We start from the raw sequence: 25,015 nt of genomic DNA on the forward strand, positions 1-25,015 counted from the left end.
AAAATCAATAGGGTTTTAATCAGTGGTGGATTACAGTAGGATTTATTTGCTTAAAACCAGCAGGAGTAGATAAATCCCCCACTGAGATTAATTACTAGCAAGGGAGGTGAGGGGGAAGTAGAGCAGTTATCTTAGTGGGAGCTATGAGTGGCAAGAAGAACATCAGTGGATCTATAGGGCTACTGCTTAGATCTCTCCAATCAATATCCCCCCTTCAAATTCCTAGCACTCCCTTTTTAGCTTCCTACAAGGCATCTCATTTTAGTGCATGTGTTATTAAATACACAGAACTTGTGAAACTTGTAAGTGTGAATCACTATCTTGGAAGGTTTTAAAAAAAAATACAAAAAGATCAATTTTTATGCCTTTTAAGCTGAAGGTTAGGTCGTCAAGTATTACACCAAAAGCAGTTGCGATGAATTGACAGATCACATTTTGAGATGTCCCCTCTGCAGGCTTTCCAAAGCACAAACAAGTTGGATTAACAATTCGCAGCCTTATTTTGAAAGGGGTTGAGCATCCACTGCACCCACTGAGATCAATGGGAAACAGAGGAGCATCTTTGAAAATCAGGCCATCAGTGCTTAGCCATTTAATTTTATTCACTTCCCAAGTGCATTTTTAAGGCCTCTGATGAGAGAAGTTAGGATTTCCTCAAATTAAGCATTAATGCAAAATACACGACTACAAAGTGACCCATCCAGCAGATTAAGGATAAGACAGCAGTCAGACAACCCCTCTGGTGAACAACACGTAACTTTAGAACCAATTCCGGAATAAAAAATTACCATGGTTTTGAGCTATTTAAGGGATTTGCTAAATACAAAAAACAAACAGAACAAAGTGCTGTTAGTCAGTGTTTTGATTCTCTACTAGCCTGGCAGAAAAAATATTTTTTTCCCCTTCCAGTTTTATGCCTACCTTACCATTACATAAAGATCAATCCCTGTTTACAAATGAGTTCTTGTACAAAATCTGAGACATTAAATTTGCCATGCACAAACCAGACTGGTAGGTCCATTCACTTACTTCTGTGATTAATAGATGATACATATACATCTTAAACATGGGTCAGAAGGATTATACTGTCTGTGTTATTTCCTTCTAGGAGATAGTGCATGAAAACTCTGAGAAGTCTAGTGTTCTCTTGATGGTGGTCTATTTTAATGACTGTGTAAAGCAAAGGTTAGAGGCACAACTTTTGTTTCTTTGCATTTTCTCAAATACAACCACGTGTTGCAATCTGTACAGTAATTCAGAGTAGGTTCTTTATTAGGAAAAATGCAAATTCCATACAGATTTCATATAAATTACAAAAAACAAAATTATAAATCATCTCCCCACAAATACCTCACTTAATTGAATGTGCAGTCTCCGTGAAGCAAATGAAGTCTCTCCAATTAGTCTACCATTTTAAAGCAGATCATAAAAATAATCCAAGCCTTGTCCCAGCTCCCAGATGGCTATTCCAGTCCCCAATTCCTTTGCAAGTTCTAAGCGCAACTGGATGGACTAAAAAAAGGATAGAGAAGGTAATCAGTTTTTGCTGAATATAAACATTAGAAACTGCATGCAGCCCTCTCTTTGTAGTATTAGACACAATGCATAACAAGATTTTTTGATTAAGTATTTTTTTCTTACAACCTGATGCCTGGAGACTATAGTTTTAAGTATTCACTGGTCAATAAGTGCAGAGCCAGATTAGTCCCACCAGTTAGGGGATTTTTTAGTGCATCAACCTAGCATATGATGACTAACTGGACATACAGAACAGCCTTGAAGTAAGCAATATTCTGAACTACGCACTGAAGTATTTTTATTTGAGCTATCACTTACACGATGTACTGCAATGCACACTTTGAAAACTGTGTCACCAGAAATTTCAATTCTCCCAGAAGTCTTAAGTTAATTGACACAACTTGTCACGTAGCAAATATTCTGTGTTTACAGAATGTCATCTCCTACCCAAGGCCATTCTTTTCATATTTCAGGGCAAACTCACAAAGAAAATTACATCTTAAAGGGATACTGTCAGGCTAGTATTTAAGAAAAAAACTAAAACAAAAACAAAAAAACCCAAACCCAAACCAAACAAAAACAACAACAACAAAAGATTCCTTATCTATGTTATAACCACAACTTTAGATTATTACAAGTGAAAGAATTTCAACAATTTTATGTTTGGCATTTCTCTCAGCCTGGACAAACCAAGGTAGTATTTTTCTAGTCCACTTTCAGATTCTCTTGTACTAGTGCAATGCTGTAAAGTCTGAACTGCAAACACTACAGGGAAGTGTTTAAAACTTGTTCTCATTGGAATTAAATATCATGAATATATCTGTTTGTCTTGGGGTTTGTGGCTGTTTTTTACAAAATCTGAATGAGTTCAAATTTGAGCAGACAAGATACCTATAATTACCCAATTACGATGAAGAAACTGGGTTGTGAGGGGGAAGCTAAAAGACAATTTGGTGTCACTAGCCGATTTAAATACTTTTATATGAGTGATTTTTCAGCTTTGCTTCAGTGTAGAAATCTCTCTAAACCTTTCATTACAGCCTGTTAAGAATGGAAGGAAAATTCTATTTACATGTGTATAAATACACCAATTGCCACAGTACGGCATCTACTCTTCAGAGACGAAAGAATACATGAAAAAATTCTAAAAAAAAATTAGAGGAATTATGTTCAAAACCCAGATGGAGTCTGCCAATAATGCGATAAAAGCATTCTGCAAGACCAAGGAGAATGTAGCTGGACAACTTTCAATGCAATCTGTCTTTGCTAAGGTGCAGCTACCTTGGGGTTTTCCCCATGTGGCTCAACCAGTACTAGCAAGAAAAGAATTTAACACAGTGATAAACACTTTCACATCCTGTCTACATTAGGGCCAATGGTGGGAAAGGTGCTCATGAAGCGGAAAGGAACATTCCTCTCCCACTTCCATAATGTGGGCTTCTGATGGATTCATAATGGTTTAGTCATTTACAATTTGGCACTCTCTTTTCTAAGCTTAATATACTTTCATTATAAGCTTATTTTCCATTCCAGTTGACTCTTCAAGTCCGGTCTCTAAGGTTTGTCCACATATAGACTTACTGCACAGCAAGCTGTGGTGTAAATCTATAGCGCACTAGTTTGCTTCATGCACTAATTGGCAGTGTGTGGAGCCCGCTACTGTGAACTAAAAGCTCCCTACTGCACTTTGACCTACATTTCTCTCTGTTTAAAATAGCAATAGAGGTTGAAGCACTCCGGGGAACTTTTAGTGCGTAGTAGCAGGATCCACAATAGTGACTCAGTGCACGGCAGGCTAGTGGACTGTAGATTTACACTCGGCTTGCTGGGCACTAACTCTCCACATGGAGAAGCCCTAAGTTGATGTGGGACAATCAAGTGACAGGGTGGCCTCTTGTACAAAAACAAAGGATTCCCTCAAAAATGCAAGGAGGCAAAGCAGTAGCCATCATCTTCCCTCTTTTTCTCTTATCCCCTTCTCATCTGAAGAAGGGACATAGACATACCTTTAATGTTGGGTAGAAGACAACATGCTTTCCTCCTTTACTTCTGCAAAGCACAAGAAGAAAACTGAGATAACACAGTATTATTGGCACCCAAGAGTTAATATGAAAATAGAAAGCCAGTCTGAGGAAGGGAACTTTGTATAATAATTTGCAGAAGTAACCTTTGATTCTTTACTTGTTACACAAACCGTCTTCGGGATATGTGCACTGTTTAAAGATTTATGATTTGATACAGTATTTCAGTGTCTTTGTCTATCTTTGGTATCTTCTTAGGCTATGTCTACACTACAGCTGGGATTGACGCTCTGAGATTAATCCAACAGCGGTCGATTTAGCGGGTCTAGTGGAGACCCGCCAAATCAACAGCAGATCACTGTCAGGTTGACCCCTGTTCTCTACCCTTGATGAGAAGAGTAACGTAAGTTGATGGGAGAGTTTCTCCCATCGACCCCCTGTGGCGTACACCTCACAGTAACTCGACCTAAGGTACGTTGACTCCAGCTACGTTATTCATGTAGTTGGAGTTGCGTAGCGTAGGTCGAGTTACCACGGTAGTGTAGACATAGCCTTAGCAACTTAAGACATGCAATATATTCCCAGGTGACATACTTCACTAGTGAAGCATATTTTCTGCTCTGGATCATATTAGCATTCACCCTAGTAAACCTCTGTAAAGTGGAAGTGGGGATGGGAAGATGCTAATTCTTTCCTGTAGCTTGGCTAACCCAGTGCAGACAGGATGATCCTCACAGCTGTCAATCAGGCAGGTGGCAGCAAGTCAGGAGGAGGAGGATTTTCAGGCCCAGTGTACTCTCTGATTGATTCTCTCTTCCAAAAGGCTCACAGATAAGAATGTTCAAAGAACAGGTTCCAAACTTGGGTGAAGGGAAATATAGTCAACACTACATAACCTAAGTTTGATTTGCCAAAGGCTGTCCTGGAAGCATGGCTGTACTGAGTTAAATAATGCCATTGAGCCAACCATTCAAGTACAGGATCTCAGATTTGCCTTTTGAGAGCAAGCCTCCATCTTCAGGTGCCAACAATACCTCAAAAAAAAAAAAAAAAAAAGGACTTCTATACAAACAGTTAGAGGCATGCTGGGGTGTTAATATATCCCATGCTAGCTTGCTGCAAACTAACCTCCAGTGTGGATCCCCCAGTTTGTTAATGCACTTCCATCTAGATCTCTTTGAAATGGGGCTAGCTCAAAGTACATTAATGACCTGTTACTACCCATCAACAGGGTCCACACAAAGCAGATTCACACCCCAGCATGCCCCAAGCTAGTTTTTGTGTAGACGAGCTCTCAGTCTTCAGTTGGACTTTGCACAGAGAAGTTGTAAACACGGATCAGTTTACTGATTTTTATGCAATACAAAGAAAAATGTAATTGTTTGACATACACAAAGTAATTTCAAAACAGCATACCAAAGAATTCAAAATGAGAGATGATAGATCAGAGGCCTTCTCTTACAGAGTTACAGAAAAAAATCAAAAACTAGTCATTGAACAGTTAAATATCGTTAAACCTCCTGCATGATGCCCTTTTCAGAAAAAGTATAACAAATAAATGCAGAAGATTATGTATTTATTTGAGCAACACAAATCCACAGATATACGTTATTAATTAATATTATATCAAAATTCCTCAAGAGGGAACAATTTTATAAGCTTCCTTAAATAAGGTAAAAAACCTTAACACTCCAGTATGGCTGCACAGTTGCAGAGAGGCAGGGACAGAGCATGGATGATAGTGAGGAAGAAGTGCTGAAGAATGGATTAAATTCTGGTAAGAGGTGTATGTAGTCAGAAACCAAGCAAGGAAATACACAAGGAAGGCTACTGAGCCAGGGAAGTAATACCTGAGAGCTGAATTAGCCGATGAATCTTAACAATTCTGTCAGCTTTTCCTTGAGCAGCTGATTTGAGTTATGAAAAATATGGGGAATAATTCCTCACAGTTCTAAGCAAATTTGAAAAGTATCATAAGTCTAAGAATGTGAGAGAAGTTTGTGGCAACCCTGGTGATTTAGCTAAAAAAAAAAAATGTCAAACTGACAGGGCCACATTTAAAATAAGGGAGCATTTTAAAAATGTTTCACCCAAGAAGTTTCATGGGGGAAAAAAATCAATTGTTCACTGAAGAATTATGATGCTTTTTTAATGCAAGGACAATGCATCACAAAATTTACTTCATTAATGTATTTGGATTATTGCATCTTATATAAGTTATAATATATTAGAAAATATACTGATAGAATTTTATAAAAGTAATGACATTTTGGTTATAGAATCTTTGCCAAAAAGAGAGGAGAACACATGCAACTGATGGTCTCTTACAAGGTTAACAAATTGGGGTTTAGCAAGATGTTGCTATTATTCCTTTTATCTGTTTAAAACGGTTTTCTTCTAGTATCAAGCACTTATTTATTCTTGTATTATGACAAAGGAAAATAGCCTTATTTGTCCTCTACAACTTTTGTTATTTTGTATACCTCCTGATGCTCTTTTTAAGGCAGCTGTCCTGGTCTTTTTAGTCTCTCCAAATCCCTTTATGGCTCCTCATTTTTATTGCTCTTTGCTAGGCACAGTCAATTTCTGCTACGTCCGAGTAACTCTAAGGCTGAATTTGCCAGGCTCTGTTATTCCTAAAGGTGTTGCTCATATATATCAGACTTATGGCAAACCACTCACCAGCTCAGAGGTTGCATCTCAGACTTTTGTTTAAATGAGCCTTGACAGATAACTTAGGTAGGGATGCTCTGCATACCCAAAATACTTCTGAAGATCTGATCCACCAGACTTAAGTGTTAAAGTTTGTTTTAGCTACATTTGTTACTTCATTCACCCTTCCCTGGCTTATTTCTGTCCCCTGAAATCCTCTTTTATGTTCCTATTCATGGCTACCATAGCTGACAAACTGCAGACTCTCAGGGCTTGTCTTCACTACTCGCCTGGATCGGCGGGTAGAAATCGATCTCTCGGGGATCAAATTATCACGTCTCGTCGGGACGCGACAATCAATCCCCGAATTGACGCGCGTACTCCACCAGCGCAGGTAGGAGTAAGCACTGTTGACGGGGGAGCCACGGCGGTCGATTTGCCGCTGTCCTCACAGCAGGGTAGGTTGGCTCAGATACGTCTAATTCAGCTACGTTATTCGCGTAGCTGAATTTGCATATCTTAAATCGACCCCCCCCCCCAGTGTAGATTTAGCCTCAGTATGCTGAATTCAGTCACATATTATAGAAGTAGTAATTCAGTGTCTATGGGACTCAGGCCCAAGAATATTCACAGAGCAATAAGTAAATGACTGCCACTCACTTTTTGTATTCCAAATAGTGTTCAGCTATTTGTTCATCCCAAACAATTTTCGGTTTGTTTTCCTTCAGGGTTTCGATGTACCTATAAATTAAAACCACAGGTATAAAATTAGTTTTATAATTATTCGAGAGAAAAGTTTAAACCATTAAAAGTATGTTAAAGCTACTTATCCATCCAAGTGGCATATGTATAGAGCAGGTTGAATATTTATTAATAGTTTACTCAACAATATCCTTCGTCAACAGTCTAATATATCCTTTGCAAATCAGGTTTTTTTCCAGCCCGTTCAAGCAGCTAAACAGATATGCAATTTTTTTTTTTTTTTGCAACTGATGAATTTACTCATAGATGTATTTTCATTATCTAACTATTATAGCATACCCACTCTAGTACTTGAGCACATTTGAGGTCTGTTTCTAGGACACTGACGCCAGGGATTTGAACCAAATTCTCCCTAGCTAGCAATACATAATATTTACCTATAGTCAACTACATCAGCAAAAAGATTTATGACTCCTACACCCTGCAGAAAGCCATTTCCTAAAAGTGTAGGTTAGTTCTTTTCAAAATGAGCTGCTTGTGTATGTACTGTTTCCTCTTAGCACAGAGCTCCATGGAAGACATTTTTCACGTTTTGTTTTGTTCGATTCACTTGTTTGGGTACCATCCTTCAGAGAAATGACACACTTGCCATCTGTCACTGTTGGTGTCCTTCCAAGACAGGCAGAACCTAATCATGTCAAAATTTGAATGTAGAGTCCAAATCAAACCTGCACCTTCAGGAAGGATTTATTTTATTCAAAAAGGAATGATGGTCCAATAGTTTGGGAGTTAACCTGGCCCTTGGGAAACCCACATTAAACTCTCTCTGCCACAGACTTCCTTCCTACATGACCTTGGGCAAGTCATTCAGTCTCTCAGTGTCTCAGCTCCCCATCTGTAAAATGGGGATAGAGCATTCCCTATCTCACAAGGATGTTGTTAGGTTAATACATTAAAGACTGTGAGACACTCAGATACTATGGTCATGGGAGCTATATAATTATGATAGATATATTTTTCCTCTTGCATATCCTCCTGCCTCTTTTTAGTATGAATCATCTTTGCCCAGAAGGCAGAACGTAACTTTTTCTGACTGGATATTGGAGTTGCTATTGATTGACAGTTCATCCCAGTTCATCCCATTTCCAAGAGGCACTGCCTTCTTTCTACAGATAATCACAGATTTGAAACCAAATCCCCACTTGCCAGTGCATCACCTTACAATGGTCCCTACAGATTAACTGAGTAGGCAGGAAGAGAGCAGAAAGGTGATGTTAATAAAGACTACTCTTCTCCTGAATTTCTATTTCTGCAAGGTTGATTAAAACCATCTGTTCCATAACATAGGACTCATTATAGCAGAAATTTCTCTGCTCCGAACATTTACAGGAAAAAAATTGACTTTAAATCTTTTTATTACCCAAGTTCAAGATGGCATAACCGATTTCCATCAACCATTATCCTGACCTGTTAGTCCTGAAATCCCAGACTATACATTTCAAAAAAGAAAATGGTTCGTATTTCTGAGCTTGATAAAGATTTATTCTCCCCTTTCTTCAAATATTATTCCAAATGCAATTACAACATTCCCTACTATACAGAATACTTTCACCTCTCTGCTGTGGTTTTGCTCAGCTGTGCGTTGGTACATAGCCGGTCTATGATTCAAATTGCATTTTTACGAGAGAAAGGAATTTAGTTTTATCTAGTGCAATTCATGTTGAAGCGATCTCAAAGTGCTCCACAACATGACCTAGAGTGTGCTAGTTCAGTAACTGTCAGCAAACATACTGTAGTACCGATTGTAAGGTCAGCAAGGGCTGATTTATACGGTAGTCTTGAACATTTAGTTTTTCACTGACAGGTAACATAGGATTAAGATCCTTGTTCTTTTTTTGAAAAGTGCCATAGAATCTTGAACTTCCCTTTGGATCATCATTAAACATGGGCAGCAAAGAGCTAATTTTCATATTTAAATTCAAGGACAGCACTTAGCACCTTGCTCCATTTCAGAACTGCATCATTGATAGTTATAACAGCACAAGTTCTGGTGTAGGATGTGGGTTTATGAGGATAAGGTCCAGAGATAAGTGCTACCAACTAAGCCATGCTGATACACATGGGTCTTCTTTTGTACATGTGAAGTTACAATAACAAATTCTAATTTCTTTGCTAAAAATTCCAACAGCATTAAAGAACGGTAAACACATGATTTTTAAAAAAATCAAAAAAGTAACATATAGCACCCTTCACAGCCTACTCTCTCTCTCTCTCTCTCTCTCTCACTCTCTGTGTGTGTGTCTGTATGTATTAGGGCTGTCGATTAATCGCAGTTAACTCACGCGATTAACCAAAAAAATTAATCAGGATTTAAAAAATTAATCGCGATTAATTGCCATTTTAATTACACTGTTAAACAATAGAATACTAATTGAAATTTATTAAATATTCTGGATGTTTTTCTACATTTTCATATATATTGTATTGTGTGTTGTAACTGAAATCAGTGTACATTATTTTTTATTACAAATATTTGCACTGTAAAAATGATAAACAAAAGAAATAGTATTTTTCAATTCACCTCATACAAGTAATGCAGTGCAATTTCTTTATCGTGAAAATGTAACTTACAAATGTAGATTTTTTTTGTTACATAATTGCACTCCAAAACAAAACAATGCGAAACTTCAGAGCCTACAAGTCCATTCAGTCCTGCTTCTTGTTCAGCCGATTGCTAAAACAAACAAGTTACAGGAGATAATGCTGCCCACTTCTTGTTTAAAATGTCACCTGAAAGTGAAAACAGGCATTTGCATGGTACTTTTGTAGCAGGCATTGCAAGGTATTTACGTGCCAGATATGCTAAAAATTCATACACCCCTTCATGCTTCGTCCACCATTCCAGAGGACATGCTTCCATGCTGATGACGCTCATTAAAAAAATGTATTAATTAAATTTGTGACTGAACTCCTTGGGGGGAGAATTGTATGTCTCCTGCTGTGTTTTACCCGCATTCTGCCATATATTTCATGTTATAGCAGTCTCAGATGATGACCCAGCACATGTTGTTTATTTTAAGAACACTTTCACTGCAGATTTCACAAAATGCAAAGAAGGTACCAATGTGAGCTTTCTAAAGATAGCTATAGCACTCGACCCAAGGTTTAAGAATCTGAAGCGCCTCCCAAAATCTGAGAGGGACGAGGCGTGGAGCATGCTTTCAGAAATCTTAAAAGAGCAACATTCCGGTATGGAAACTACAGAACCCAAACCACCAAAAAAGAAAATCAACCTTCTGTTGGTGGCATCTGACTCAGATAATGAAAATGAACATACATCAGTCCACACTGCTTTGGATTATTATTGAGCAGAACCCATTGTCAGCATGGACGTATGTCCTCTGGAATGGTGGTTGAAGCATCAAGGGACATATGAATCTTTAGCGCATCTGGTACGTAAATATCTTGCAACGCTGGCTACAACAGTGACATGAGAAAACCTGTTCTCACTTTCAGGGGACATTGTAAACAAGAAGCAGGCAGCATTATCTCCTGCTAATGTAAACGAACATGTTTGTCTTAGCGATTGGCTGAACAAGAAGTAGGACTGAGTGGACTTGTAGGCTCTAAACTTTTAGATTGTTTTATTTTTGAATGCAGGTTTTTTTTTTAACATAATTCTACATTTGTAAGTTCAACTTTCATGATAAAGAGATTGCACCACAGTACTTGTATGAGGTGAATTGAAAAATACTATTTTTTTTTACAGTGCAAATATTTGTAATAAAAATAAATAAAAAGTGAGCACTGTATACTTTGTATTCTGTGTTGTAATTCAAATATATTTGAAAATGTAGAGAACATCCACAAATATTTAAATAAATGGTATTCTACTATTGTTTAACAGTACAATTAATCACAATTAATTTTTTTAATTGCTTGACAGCTCTAGTGTGTGTGTGTATGTATACATATACACACACACACACACTATATGGTTAGTTATATAACCAAAATAAGACACACAACCATAATTATTTTTTTTAAAGTTGCTCATTAATGTGCTGCATTTACCACATACCGTGCAGACCTGCACTGAACATAGTACTCCAGGGCTTCTCTGCGATGCTTATCGCCACAGTATGCAAGAGCTTCACAAAAAGTAATGAGTTTATCTTCACAACAACAGTAAGGTAAGTGGTATTATTCCCATTTTAGAGACAGGGAAATAGGTCACAAAGATTAAGGCCAAAATTGTCAAAACTGTCCGGTAGTTGTGGGTGCCCAACTTGAGAAACACAGGACCTGATTTTTTACAGTATTTATCAAGAACAATAGAAATGCTATGTTCAAAGCACAACTATGACTACCTTCAGTTGCAGTTGTGAGTGCTCAGCACTTCCACAAGTCAGACTTCAGATGTCTCAAGCTGACCATCCAGAAAATGAGATCATCTGTGAAAAGTTCGGTTTAAATGACCAGATAGAAACTCTGACACACAGACAGGGATATAATCCAATTCTCCAAGACAGATTTCAACTGCCCTTACCCACAGACCATCCTCTCTCTTCCTGCAGTCCCCTGCCTCATCTGGTACTCCACTTGTGCAACAAATGAGGCAGAGCTTTTTGGGGAGGAAGGGTTGTTTTGTTTTTGTTTTGATTTTTTTTAACAGACAACAGCCTCACTCAATATGCAAACCTTATTCATCCCCAGAGCCCAGTCCATCATGTATACTGAATGGGGCATGGGTCCTGGAAAAACATAAATGTGATCTGAAATTAAAGACTATCATGATTCACACACACACAGAGATGACAGTTTAGTATATAGAACAGGAATACTTGTGGCACCTTAGAGACTAACATATTTATTTCAGCATAAGCTTTCGTGGGCTACAGCTAACTTTATCACGTCAAAGTTTTTTCTTCTTCTGCTACTGATAGCTCATCTCAATTGACTGTCCTCTTACAATTGGTATGCATACTTCCACCTTTTCATGTTCTCTGTGTGTATAAATATCTTCTGTGTGTTCCACTCTATGCATCTGAAGAAGTGGGCTGTAGCCCACGAAAGCTTATGCTGAAATAAATTTGTTAGTCTCTAAGGTGCCACAAGTACTCCTGTTCTTTTTGCGGATACAGACTAACAAGGCTGCTACTTTGTAACCAGTTTAGTATATGGTTTTCTCAGTTAAAAAAACCTGAAAAAGCAAAATTCCATGATATGGAATCTGTAGGGGGCCAGGGTGGCTGCCCTCCGAACCTGAGGGTAAAGGGCCTTTCCCTCAGCCTGAGTGGGCGGGGCCAGCCCAAGCTTGCTCCACCCCCCGGAAGGGGAGGGGTGGAACAGGAAGTATAAAGGGCGGGGCCCTTAGCTCAGTTAGGGCAGCACCAGGGAGGGAGGCAGACACAGACTGTGGGCTGCTCCCTTCAGAGCCTGCTGCCACACCAGGGGAGGCCCTGGACCTGTGGAAACCTCACCTGGAGGACGGACTGGGGCTGCCAGGACTGCCCGCTGCCGAGTACCCAGAGGAACTGGAGGAGTCGGAGGGGGAGCGGGAGCTGCCAGCAGCCGAGTACCCAGAGGAGCTGGAGGAGCCTGAGCCTGAGGGGGAGCTGGAGCTGCCAGCAGCGGACTACCCCGACGCACTCACGGGACCAGAGGGATTCGGGCGAGCAATCGGGTAGGAAGTAGCCCAGGGACAGAGCTGCACAGTGGTGAGTCTATGTAGCGGGACGACCCCGCTGACCCAGTGGTGGGACCCTCGTTCTGCCACTGTCAGGGCCCTGGGCTGGAGCGCAGTGGTGTAGGGTGGGCCTGCGCTCCCCTACCCGGCAGAGCCACGCCGGGACCTTTGCCGGCGCTCCCCTGCCTGAGGGGCGCGCTACTGACCTTTGCCGGCGCTCCCCTGCCTGAGGGGCGCGCTACTGACCTTTGCCGGCGCTCCCCTGCCTGAGGGGCGCGCTACTGACCTTTGCCGGCGCTCCCCTGCCTGAGGGGCGCGCTACTGACCTTTGCCAGCGCTCCCCTGCCTGAGGGGCGCGCTACTGACCTTAGCCGGCGCTCCCCTGCCTGAGGGGCGCGCTACTGACCTTAGCCGGCGCTCCCCTGCCTGAGGGGCGCGCTACTGACCTTTGCCGGCGCTCCCCTGCCTGAGGGGCGCGCTACTGACCTTTGCCGGCGCTCCCCTGCCTGAGGGGCGCGCTACAGACTCTGGCTGGCGGCCGCCCCGCCGCTAATTCCCCGCTGACGGAGGCGTGACCCAGGCCGGCCAGTGACCTCATAGCTCCCCACCGCCCCCTAGCGGGTAGGTGGGCCAACGCCGATCACAAGTGGTGGAGAATGCGGGCAGCGCCCCCTATCCCTGCCGGAAGGGATTAGAGTAAGGAGGCAGCGACAGCCCCTACACAGAAGATGGAGATGGAAAGGCTCATCAAGGTACTGGCCGAGACTCAGCAGCAGCAGCAGCAGCAACAACTCATACAGCAGCTGGGTACCCACCAGCAGCAGTTGCTTCAAACCTTGGGGGCCCAGCACCGCGAACAACAGACCCAATGTTTCCAGCAACTTGCCGCCCTGTGGCCGAGCCCCGGTGGAGCCCAGCCGGGTGGGGTGACCACCCCCAACCCGCCTGCTCCACCAATCCGTCTGGCCAAGATGGGGCCTGAGGATGACCCAGAGGCTTACCTGGTGACCTTCGAGCGGGTTGCTGCAGTAGCTGGTTGGGCGCCGGACCAATGGGCCACCCTGCTTGCCCCCTATCTAACGGGGCCAGCCCAGAAGGCTTACCGGAGGCTACCAGATGATGAAGCCCGTGTTTACGCCAGAATAAAAGCGGCTATCCTGGATGCCTTCGACGTCACCCCGGAAACTTTTCGGCGACGGTTTCGGGGAAAGCTTTACCCCCCGGGTGCCCGGCCCCGGGCTGTGGCACAGGAATTAAAGGATGCAGCGTGCCGATGGCTACAACCTGAGCATCGAACTGTGGCTGAGGTGACAGAACAGATCATCCTCGAGCAATTCGTGCACATCCTTCCGACTCCAGGGAGGGCGTGAGTGTTGCGGCACCGACCTCAAACTCTAAGTGCAGCGGTCACACTTATGGAGAACTTTCTAGAGGCTGAGGCCCCGATAGCACCGACCACCCGACCCCCAAGCTCGGGACCCGGCGCTCAGAAGCCGGAAAGGGGGTCCACCCCCAAACTCAATGTGCCCGCTCGAGCCAGACGACCAAACGGCAGCGGCACTACTTTTCCCCGATGGCCCGAGGCCCCACAACCCGCACCGTCTGGACGTCTGGCCCGTCCATCGGGCCCCGGCCAACCCCGTGGCCACCCGGGTGACCCTGCACGGCCGGGGCGCACAGAGGTAGGACCTTGCTTTCAGTGTGGTGAGTACGGCCACCTGCAACGAGACTGTACGGCGATGGAATGCGATTTTGGCCAGGTGTACACCGGGGAGCGCCGGGCCCGCCCACCATCCACGGCCAAACTGACGGCCCCCATGAGCATCGCCGGGACACCTGTTGTGGGTCTAGTTGATTCGGGCTGTGGACAGACTCTTGTCCGCCAGTCCCTCCTCCCGGACACCGAGCAGATCATCGGGGAGGTACGGATACAGTGCATACATGGAGATGTAAAACCGTACCCCACGGTGCAGGTCCCTCTCACGGTAGAAGGGGCAACTCAGTTAATGAACGTGGCTGTGGCCCCATCCCTTGCCTACCCAATCATCCTGGGCCGGGACTGGCCAGAATTCGTCGAGGTGCTCCGGTCCCTATCTCCGGAAGAGGCTTTTGAGGGAGCCCCCTCTGCGACGGACCCAGGCCCCGGCCGGGGCCCCGACCCCGGCGTTGACCCATCCCTTTCACCCAGGCAGGATGGCCAGGAAACAGGGGGCCCCCCGGTGGACATTAGGGACTTTAGCCGAGACCAAAGGGAGGACCCTACACTCCGGTTTGCCTATGAACAGCTGGCACGGGTAGAGGGGAAGGTCGTGGAGGGCCAGCGGGCGACCCAATGGCCTAGATTTGAACTTGATCGGGATAGTCTCTACTGCGTAGAGCGGGACCCGCAAACTCAAGAGGTCCGGACCCAACTCGTGGTTCCCCGCATTCATCGACGGGCGGTCCTAAAACTAGCCCATGACATCCCAGCCGCAGGCCATTTAGGACCGGAGAAAACCGCGGCTAGGGTCCTCGCCAAGTTCTTCTGGCCCGGCATCCACCGCGAGGTGAAGGATTATTGTGGGTCATGCCCGGACTGCCAACGCGCCGCCCCGGCCGGGGTCCGGAAGGCCCCCCTAGTTCCATTACCAACCGTGGGCGTTCCGTTTGAACGAGTAGCGATGGACCTGGTCGGACCCTTCCCGAAAAGTCAGGCAGGCTACCAGTATATCCTTGTCTTGATGGACTACGCCACCCGCTTCCCTGAGGCTATCCCCTTAAGGAGTATCACTGCCCGCACTATCGCGGCAGAGCTCGTGAAGATCTTCGCCAGGGTAGGCCTCCCTCGAGAGTTACTTACTGACCAAGGGACCAACTTCACCTCTAAGTTGTTCCGTCAAGTATGTGCCCTGCTGGGGATTAAGAAACTGCAGGCCTCAGTTTACCATCCCCAGACAGATGGGTTAGTCGAACGTTTTAACCGAACCCTGAAGGGAATGTTGCGACGTTTCCCCACCCAGGACCTCCGTCAGTGGGATCAACTACTTCCCCCTTTACTACTGGCGGTCCGGGAAGTTCCACAGGCTTCCACGAAGTTCTCTCCATTTGAGCTCCTCTATGGGCGACGGCCCCGCGGAGTGATGGACCTCCTGAGAGAAACCTGGGAACATACACCATCCTCAACGCAGGGCCTTTTACAATACGTCCTGCAGCTGCAGGAGCGGCTGGCCCGGGCAGGTGAACTCGCAAGGGAAAACTTAAAAATGGCCCAAAGGGGCCAGGAGCAGCAATATAATCAGGACACCCAGGTCCGATTATTTGCCCCCGGGGACCGAGTTCTCCTCTTGCTCCCCTCGGAGGAATCAAAGCTGTTGACCTGCTGGCAGGGTCCGTATGAAGTCCTTCGCCAAGTGGGGCCTGTCAATTACGAAATCCGGCAGCCTGATCACCGAAAGGGAAAGCAGATTTATCATGTAAATCTTTTAAAACCCTGGCGGGAACGGGAAGGACTACTAATTGCCCCGTACCCACCTGAACCAGACCTTGGGCCACAACCCCCCGAAGACTCTGATAATGGGGAACCCCAGCTGGCCGAGACGCTCACTGCTGAGCAGCGGGAACAGGCCCTCTGCTTAGTGAAGGCATTCCCCAGGACCTTCACCACGAAGCCTGGACAGACTACGCTCGCATACCATGCAATCCAGACCGACCCCGGGGTGGTGGTCCGAGAGACGACCCGGCCATTGCCTAGGCGAATGCGAGAGGCTGTGGAGGAGGAAGTCCAGGCCATGTTGGAACTGGGGGTTATAGAGCATTCCCAGAGCGAATGGCGGAGCCCCGTCGTCCTCGTTCCGAAGCCAGATGGGAGCCGGCGGTTTTGTATTGACTTTCGGAGAGTCAACGCCATTTCAAAGTTTGATGCGTATCCAATGCCCCACGTCGATGAGCTCCTTGACCGGCTGGGAGAAGCCTGCTATATCACCACCTTAGATCTCACCAAGGGGTACTGGCAGATCCCCTTGGAACCCCGATCCAAGGAGAAGACCGCGTTTGCCACCCCTTCAGGCCTGTACCAGTTTACTCGGATGCCTTTCGGCCTCCATGGGGCCCCAGCAATCTTCCAGCGCTTGATGGACCGGCTTTTGCAACCTCACACCAAGTACGCCGCCGCCTACCTGGATGATGTGGTCATCTATGGCAGTAACTGGGAGGAACATCTCAACCAAGTGGCAGCTGTCCTCAGGGACCTCCGCGCCGCCGGCCTCACAGCCAATCCCAAGAAATGCCGAATCGGGCGGGAAGAAACCACTTATCTGGGGTACACCCTGGGGCGGGGACAGGTACGCCCCCTCATCGGAAAGGTTCAAGCACTCCAGGAATATCAGGCGCCAACCACGAAGAGGCAGGTGCGTCAATTCTTGGGCCTAGCCGGCTATTACCGGCGGTTCGTACCCCACTTTGCGACCATTACGGCCCCTCTGACAGAACTCCTGACCAAAGATAGCCCCCGCAGAGTGTGCTGGTCTGAGGACTGCGAGAGGGCCTTTCAAACTGTCAAAGACCGCCTGTGTAGTGAGCCCGTACTCTTCAGCCCGGACTTCGATCGTGACTTCATTGTCCAGACCGATGCCTCGGGCGTGGGGCTTGGGGCTGTCCTCTCGCAGGCGGTGGACGGGGAGGAGCATCCTATTGTTTACATCAGTCGGAAACTGTTTCCCCGGGAGCGGAACTACTCCGTCCTGGAGAAGGAGGCCCTAGCTGTTAAGTGGGCGGTTGATGCTCTCCGCTACTACCTCCTCGGGGCCCCCTTTACACTGGTCACAGATCATGCACCCCTGAAGTGGCTCAACCGGATGAAGGACGCGAATGCCCGCCTGCAGCGGTGGTATCTCACGCTACAAACCTACGCCTTCACGATCCGCCATCGGGCGGGACGGGACAACGCCAATGCGGACTTTTTCTCCCGTCTGGGGGAGGCGGGGGACACCAGCTCCGAGGTTCGGGAGCTGGATTTGAGGGGTGGGGTATGTAGGGGGCCAGGGTGGCTGCCCTCCGAACCTGAGGGGAAAGGGCCTTTCCCTCAGCCTGAGTGGGCGGGGCCAGCCCAAGCTTGCTCCACCCCCCGGAAGGGGAGGGGTGGAACAGGAAGTATAAAGGGCGGGGCCCTTAGCTCAGTTAGGGCAGCACCAGGGAGGGAGGCAGACACAGACCGTGGGCTGCTCCCTTCAGAGCCTGCTGCCACACCAGGGGAGGCCCTGGACCTGTGGAAACCTCACCTGGAGGACGGACTGGGGCTGCCAGGACTGCCCGCTGCCGAGTACCCAGAGGAACTGGAGGAGTCGGAGGGGGAGCGGGAGCTGCCAGCAGCCGAGTACCCAGAGGAGCTGGAGGAGCCTGAGCCTGAGGGGGAGCCGGAGCTGCCAGCAGCGGACTACCCCGACGCACTCACGGGACCAGAGGGATTCGGGCGAGCAATCGGGTAGGAAGTAGCCCAGGGACAGAGCTGCACAGTGGTGAGTCTATGTAGCGGGACGACCCCGCTGACCCAGTGGTGGGACCCTCGTTCTGCCACTGTCAGGGCCCTGGGCTGGAGCGCAGTGGTGTAGGGTGGGCCTGCGCTCCCCTGCCTGAGGGGCACGCTACTGACCTTAGCCGGCGCTCCCCTGCCTGAGGGGCGCGCTACTGACCTTAGCCGGCGCTCCCCTGCCTGAGGGGCGCGCTACTGACCTTAGCCGGCGCTCCCCTGCCTGAGGGGCGCGCTACTGACCTTAGCCGGCGCTCCCGTGCCTGAGGGGCGCGCTACTGACCTTTGCCGGCGCTCCCCTGCCTGAGGGGCGCGCTACTGACCTTAGCCGGCGCTCCCCTGCCTGAGGGGCGCGCTACTGACCTTAGCCGGCGCTCCCCTGCCTGAGGGGCGCGCTACTGACCTTTGCCGGCGCTCCCCTGCCTGAGGGGCGCGCTACTGACCTTTGCCGGCGCTCCCCTGCCTGAGGGGCGCGCTACTGACCTTTGCCGGCGCTCCCCTGCCTGAGGGGCGCGCTACAGACTCTGGCTGGCGGCCGCCCCGCCGCTAATTCCCCGCTGACGGAGGCGTGACCCAGGCCGGCCAGTGACCTCATAGCTCCCCACCGCCCCCTAGCGGGTAGGTGGGCCAACGCCGATCACAGAATCATACTGACCCCATATGGGTCAGCAGCAGAGCTGGAACCCTGTGATCCACAGCATATACCTATCTACTACTTGAGCTAACTGAATAACTGGTAGAGGACAACAGCCTACTATTGCTGCCAGAACTGCCACTAGGAAGAAGATGAGAAAATTTGCCAATAGATTTCTCGACTGTTTTCTAGCCAGCAGCAGAATCCTGGATTCTGTTCCAGGTTCTGGAGGGGAGTGTTCTCTAGTGGGTAGAAACATTTCTGCCCATCCCTTAGCATGCCTCTCCTTGCAGCCTGCAGCCTTCTATCCTTGTCCTACCTGTTCCTTTCCCCACCCTTACCTCTGGCCTGACCCCTCTCTGTTCCTATCCCCCCCAGCATGCTCCCCTTTTGCTATCCCCTCTCTAACCTGCTTGAGTTACAGTGCCTGGCACCACAGCAGCCCCTGGAAACCCTAGGAAAATTACAAAGGCCCATTCAGCTGCTGAAATTCTGATCTGAAGTATGCTCAGTGCAGACTGAGCAGCCAGAACCTGGAGGGCAGCCTCTAACAAAACTCTACTGAACATGTGCAAATGAAAAATGTGGGTGGATTTTCATGGAGACAGCAAAAGACATCTAACCCCTTCATGAACACCTTGCAAATTTCAAGTGCCTGCTCCAAAGCTATAAATTTAACCTTAGCAAAACTGTATTTCCCCCCAAGCCTCATTCTCTGAAATGGCTGAACTGTTAAAAGATCAGCTTACGTCAGGCGCCTGGAATGGAAAATTTCAGCCTGAGCAATTAAAAGTTTTACAAAGTTACTAACTACTCAAAACACATTCATATAATGGAAAGTTGGGCAACTTTGACTACAAGTGTCGCTGCCAGCTTCACCTATAAATTACGGTCAGACATATGCCAAAAAAGAGGTGGTCACATAGCGCAGTTGCAGACACAATCCATTATTCTTACATACCGTTGACATTGCTTGGTTACAGAGCCTTATGGCAGGGTCATGTTGAAATATTGTTCCCTCAGCATTGCTTTCTATGGAATAAATGAGAAGCCAAAGGCTTACCCATGATCGAGCACTTTCAAGTCAGTCCTGTCAAAGCTGTGGACCTATGAACAATACCAATATGGCTAGGCCCGTACACTAGTGTGCTTTGCAGCACATTCAACTATCAAATACAGGTCCAAGAGAAAGATTCCCAGGATTTATGGCAGTTGCTGTGTACTTCTTCTTACTGGTGTGTGAAAAATAGCATGGCACTGGAATACCTTAGGAGAAAAAAAAAAACTGGCGATCTACATCCCCCAAAAGAAGATATTTATCTTTAAGCATAACATTTTTAGCCTGGAATACAAATATATTAAAAAATATTCTAGTACCATATTTTTTGGCAAAGAACATACATGGGGAAAATATATAGCTTCATTTAATTTTGAAACCAGGGCTTTTATTTGATGTATCTGTTTGTTTATTTTTGTAATGTTTCTAGTTCTTGGGAAACATTTCTAAAAGCACCTAAGTGACTAAGCATGTAAAGGCTCTCAAATGCCTACGTCACTTTTTAATAAAGTCACTCTCCAGTTTTTCATTTTCTTCTGCTTAATCTTTAGAGAAAGAAATTAACACTGAACATATTTCCCATGTCTTTTCTCCTTTGAGTCCTCTTCTGAAGTCTTTGTGCACTGGGAATTACGGATGCATCAGGAGGTCAAAATCAGACCCACTGTCATCTTTTTAGTCAATACAACTACTTGACTGATAAACACATCCTCCACTCCAGTTATAGAAATTGACAGACCTGAAGACTATCCCCTTTTCTACTGCTCCAGCAAAGAATGCTGTGCTGAGGCAGCTCTGTGCAACACCAAAGTGTTCCAGAAAAAAGTTATGTAAAATCTACAGTAAGCTATTAAAAAGAAAAAGTACAGCAGTAGCAGCAACTATGTGCCTAATTACATATGTAATAAGACAAGCAAATAAGAAAAACAAATTACAGGCTCATCCCCTACTAAATTTGAAATATGCACAGAAGCATTAAGTGTATCCACATGTAGCATTTTATTTTAAACTGGCTGAAGCTGTACCAAGCCACTCCTATGGTTATAAAACCTGTACATATCAGCAATTATATTTGTTAGAACACATATGCCTCTCAACATGCCAGACAACTGTACCTATGTATGGTTCAACTTGTAGAAGATAAGTTTTAGATTGCAAGAATCCACACTAACTGTATTGCCTCTTCATGCCACGTAATTAAGACACAGTTGGTTGCATTAGTTCTTTAAATCGAAAAGTCTAGATGTCGGATGCCAAATAAAATTGTACAAAATACCCTCCAAAGAATGCTCAGTCCAATGCACGTGACACCTCACGTACAGGACGACACTGGTTATTTCAGAACTATCACATGGCGTATACTTGGATCAATCCAGAGAAAAGTGCAGCATATTGGAGGACAAATGCATACCCATAAAAAAAGACCTTTTTCAGTGAGGGTATTATACCATGGGCTGGCAATTCAGACGGTTGCCAGGAGTCCCGTTTTCGACCAGAATGCCCAGTCAAAAAGGGATCCTGGCGACTCTGGTCAAAAGTCCGGTCTGCGATGCAGGGGGGCTAAGGAAGGCTCCCTGTCTCCCCTGTCTCCGCGCTGCTCCCGGCAGCAGCCGGTATGTCCCTGCGGCCCCTAGGCGGAGCGACGATCAGAGAAGGTCCGCACGCTGCCCCTGCCCCCAATGCTGGCACCACAGCTCCCACTGGCCGGGAATTGCAACCAATGGGAGCTGCGGGGGCGGTGCTTGCAGGTGCGGGCAGCACGCAGAGGCCCCCGGCCCCTTTGCCAAGGGGCCACAGGGACATGCCGGGCACATCCGGGAGCAGCATGAAGCCAGGGTAGGCATGGAACCTGCCTTAGCCCCGCTGCACTGACGACTAGGAGCTGCCTGAAGTAAGCGCTGCCTGGCCGGAGCCTGCACCCCAATCCCCCTCCCCCAGGTCGGAACCTCCTCCCGCACCCTAACTCCCTCCGAGAGCACACACCCCAACCCCCAGCCCCAGCTCTGAGCCCTCTCCTGCACCACAAACTCCTCATCCCCAGCCCCACCCAGAGCCCACACCCCCAGTCGGAGCCTGCACCCTCTCCCACACCCCAGCCGTCTACCCCAGCCCTGAGCCCGCTCCTGCACTCCAAACCCCTTGGCCCCAGCCCAGAGCCCCCTCCTGCACCCGCAAGCCCCTCATCACCTGCCCCACCTCTGAGTCCACAACCCCAGCCATAGCCCTCACCCCCTTACACCCCAGCTCCCTGCCCCAGTCCAGAGCCCCCTTCTGCAGCCTGAACCCCTCATTTTTGGCTCCACCCCAGAGCTTGCATCCCCAGCTGGAGCCCTCACCCCTCCCACACCCCAACGCCCCGCCCCAGCCCAGTGAAAATGAGTGAGGGCAGGGGAAAGCGAGTGAGGGTGGGAGGGGGGATGGAGTGAGTGGGGGGGCAGGGCCGGGCAGTGGTGCTCGGTTTTCTGCGATTAGAAAGCTGGCAACCCTAGTAATACATTCTATTTAATGTTGAATTTCAATGTCCACTATAACTTTCTCCTTTTTTAATTGCTCGTAACTTTCTCAAACCAATCTCTTCCTGGGTGAAAATTTCAGTGCTTGATCTCAGGATGGGGATGGTTTTTGATGGTTCATTTTTTAAAACAAGATTGAGCAAAATATATTCTACTGTGAAGAAAAAGGATATAGCCTTCCTAAAGTGTGCATTGTAGCACAAGGTGATGGGAGGAGCTATACAAAGAAAGAAAGGTAGAGGCTACAAGGGATAATGGCAAATGTTTGATGGCTGCACCACATTTGTGAAATTGTTGTCAAAGATGAGTCTTGCACCTGAGTCTTCCATTTTACAGTCACCACTAAAATGACTGACATCTCACAAAGAAACAAAGCAAAGAAGTGTGCCCAACAGTATAAAGAACTGAAACTGCAGAGATCAAACAAAATATGGGGAACAACCTGAAGAAACTGCTCCCTACTAGGCAATCAAGTCCTACACTCAAAGGAGTCTTTCACTTAACACACCCATGATAGCCCTTCTATAGCTCTGAATGCAAATGCATGTAATCAGTTTCTTTCTTGCAACACATACTTTTCAGCTTTTGGTTTATGAGTACAAGTGCCTGAAAAGGAGAAGTTTCTACTTCTGCAGATGCAGTAGCAGGCTACAGTCAGCACTTAGCCCTGCTCTGTTCCAGTTTGTGAAGTAAGGTCTTTATAAAAGCAAACAAAACAAAAACAGGTTTAAAGTAGTGAGGTAACTACACTTAGCTCAGTCTCAGAAGTTACAAAGATCCTTAAGAAATTTTGGAAGAAAACTTCTGCAAAATTACTGAATATATTCATAGCTATTAAACTCAGCTATGAGACACTCAGCACTGTTGATTAGCAACCTCTTCAACTGTAACATGTGAAAATAAAATACGAAAGTGAACTGGTTAAAGAAAAACTATACCAAGAATATGTCTCCCTCCCCTCAAAATGCAACCGGCTTGTAAAATTGCAAGTACAGAAGGCTTGTAATGCATCACATTTTAAATATTAGTCTTTAAAGATAGTATTTCAGAGCATCCCTCAAATCAACCAAGAGCCCTGCTTTATGAAATAATAAACATTCAGGTGATTTTTTTTAATGCAGACATCCAGGGCAGCTGTGATTGTTGGATGCATTCCTCCTCCAGTTTCTCAACATAAAGCTTCCTATACTCAAATATGTCACTATTAGGATGCCAAACTATAAATTAGTAACTTTTAAAGAAGGCAAAATTGTATCCCACTGTACCACTTTCTTATGCATTGCAGAATCTAGCATTTATTTCCCCAGCTTTTTAAAGCTGGATATAAAACAAAGACAGAACATTCAATAAAAGGATGACAAGCACAGTGTGTCTTGGGAAAGAAATGGCACAATAATAAAACTGCAAGTGAAAGTGTACTTCACTGACATCAAATCAACTTTTACTCCAAAGATTGCGGGGCCTGATTCTGCAGCCCTTATTTAGCTTGCATAGTACCTCACTCAAAGAATATTCCTATTAAAATCAACGGGATTACTAGTGAGATAAGACAATATGCAACCTGAATAGGACTTGCAGAATCTAGCCCTATTCATACACAACAGTTTGTACATGGGGTACATACACAACACTTATCTCAGAGGCACACTTTCATTCCTGTGCATAGCTGGTGAAGGATTCACAAAATGGTCTGAAAACAATCTATATAAAGCAGCCTCTTCCTATATTAATCTTCTCTCTGTTGTTGCCTGCTTCTTTATTAGGTCAGTTTTTAACAGGCAATTATAGCATTTTGAAGATTTCCAACAGGGTGGCTCCACTGTTAGTGTGTGTTTGTTTTAGTGACTTTATAAAATCATCTCATTGATTTTCCCACAATACTTCACCACTAACTTGATGGATAAGGCTTTTTAACACAGTCTTACTTACAGTCAACCTGTCTCCCTGCTCTAGAGATGAAAGTATTGAGTGTTTTACCCGTAGCCATGTTGCAGTAGCTGAATAACTCACCAGTCCACTAGCAGGGGTACCAAACAACATTCCTTCCTACTACTCTACACTTAAAAGGCACCTTGTATAGGGTTCTAAATATACTTCCGAAGCACTAATATTTTAAGGCACACAACTCCAAGGAATCAGGTTGGTATCCCATTTTTTAGAATGTTACAGAGATAGGGGCTGAGGTCAAGATTTTCCAAAGGGCCATCTGATTTTGGGTGCTCCTTGAGAAGTTTCAGGATGGAGACTCAAAATGGAAGTCCCAAAGTTAGTGGACACTTGAAAATTTGGGCCTGTGACTTGCCCAAGGTGGTTTAGCCCGTCAGCAGAGGACTCAAGAATAGAAATCAGATGTCCTAGCTTATAGTTCTTTACCCACATAATTATTTGAGTGTGTTTTCTAGTGAACAATTATTTGTCTTACTTTAAACTGTTGAAAGTTATAGAAATATTAGAATATAACTTACTTTTTAATGATTTATTCATAATTTGTGGGGAGTCAGTCCCAAAACTACTTTTAGAATAGTTCACGGCAGCTATACCAAACAAAAGTAGGTGCACAAATGTGTCATTGTTCTGATAATCTGAACAAGGTTTGAAAGCTAAACCAATACTAGAGCTGGATGCAAATCAGAATTTCTGCCCCACATGCAGGGCCGGATTAACTCTCCTGTGGGCCCAGGGCTATTAGATTTTGTGGGGCCCTTGGGGATTTGGAGTGGGGGAGT

General features: G+C 46.0%; 1 protein-coding gene across 5 annotated transcripts in view; it reads right to left on the bottom strand.

Annotated features, from left to right (window-relative positions):
• Positions 1 to 1,246: 1,246 nt before the first annotated feature.
• Positions 1,247 to 25,015, bottom strand: part of CHID1 (chitinase domain containing 1) — a 288,134-nt gene continuing 264,365 nt past the window's right edge. For all 5 annotated transcript variants that reach the window (XM_054028547.1, XM_054028549.1, XM_054028550.1 and 2 more), the window contains exons 11-13: positions 6,852 to 6,932; positions 3,525 to 3,567; positions 1,247 to 1,512 (exon numbers count right to left, since the gene is read on the bottom strand). In XM_054028547.1, coding sequence (XP_053884522.1) covers positions 1,414 to 1,512; positions 3,525 to 3,567; positions 6,852 to 6,932 — 223 coding nt within the window. In that variant the 3' untranslated portion in view covers positions 1,247 to 1,413. The remainder of the gene's footprint in view (positions 1,513 to 3,524; positions 3,568 to 6,851; positions 6,933 to 25,015) is intronic.

Source organism: Malaclemys terrapin, chromosome 4, assembly GCF_027887155.1.
Source record: "Malaclemys terrapin pileata isolate rMalTer1 chromosome 4, rMalTer1.hap1, whole genome shotgun sequence".
In the NCBI taxonomy this organism is placed as follows: domain Eukaryota; kingdom Metazoa; phylum Chordata; order Testudines; family Emydidae; genus Malaclemys; species Malaclemys terrapin.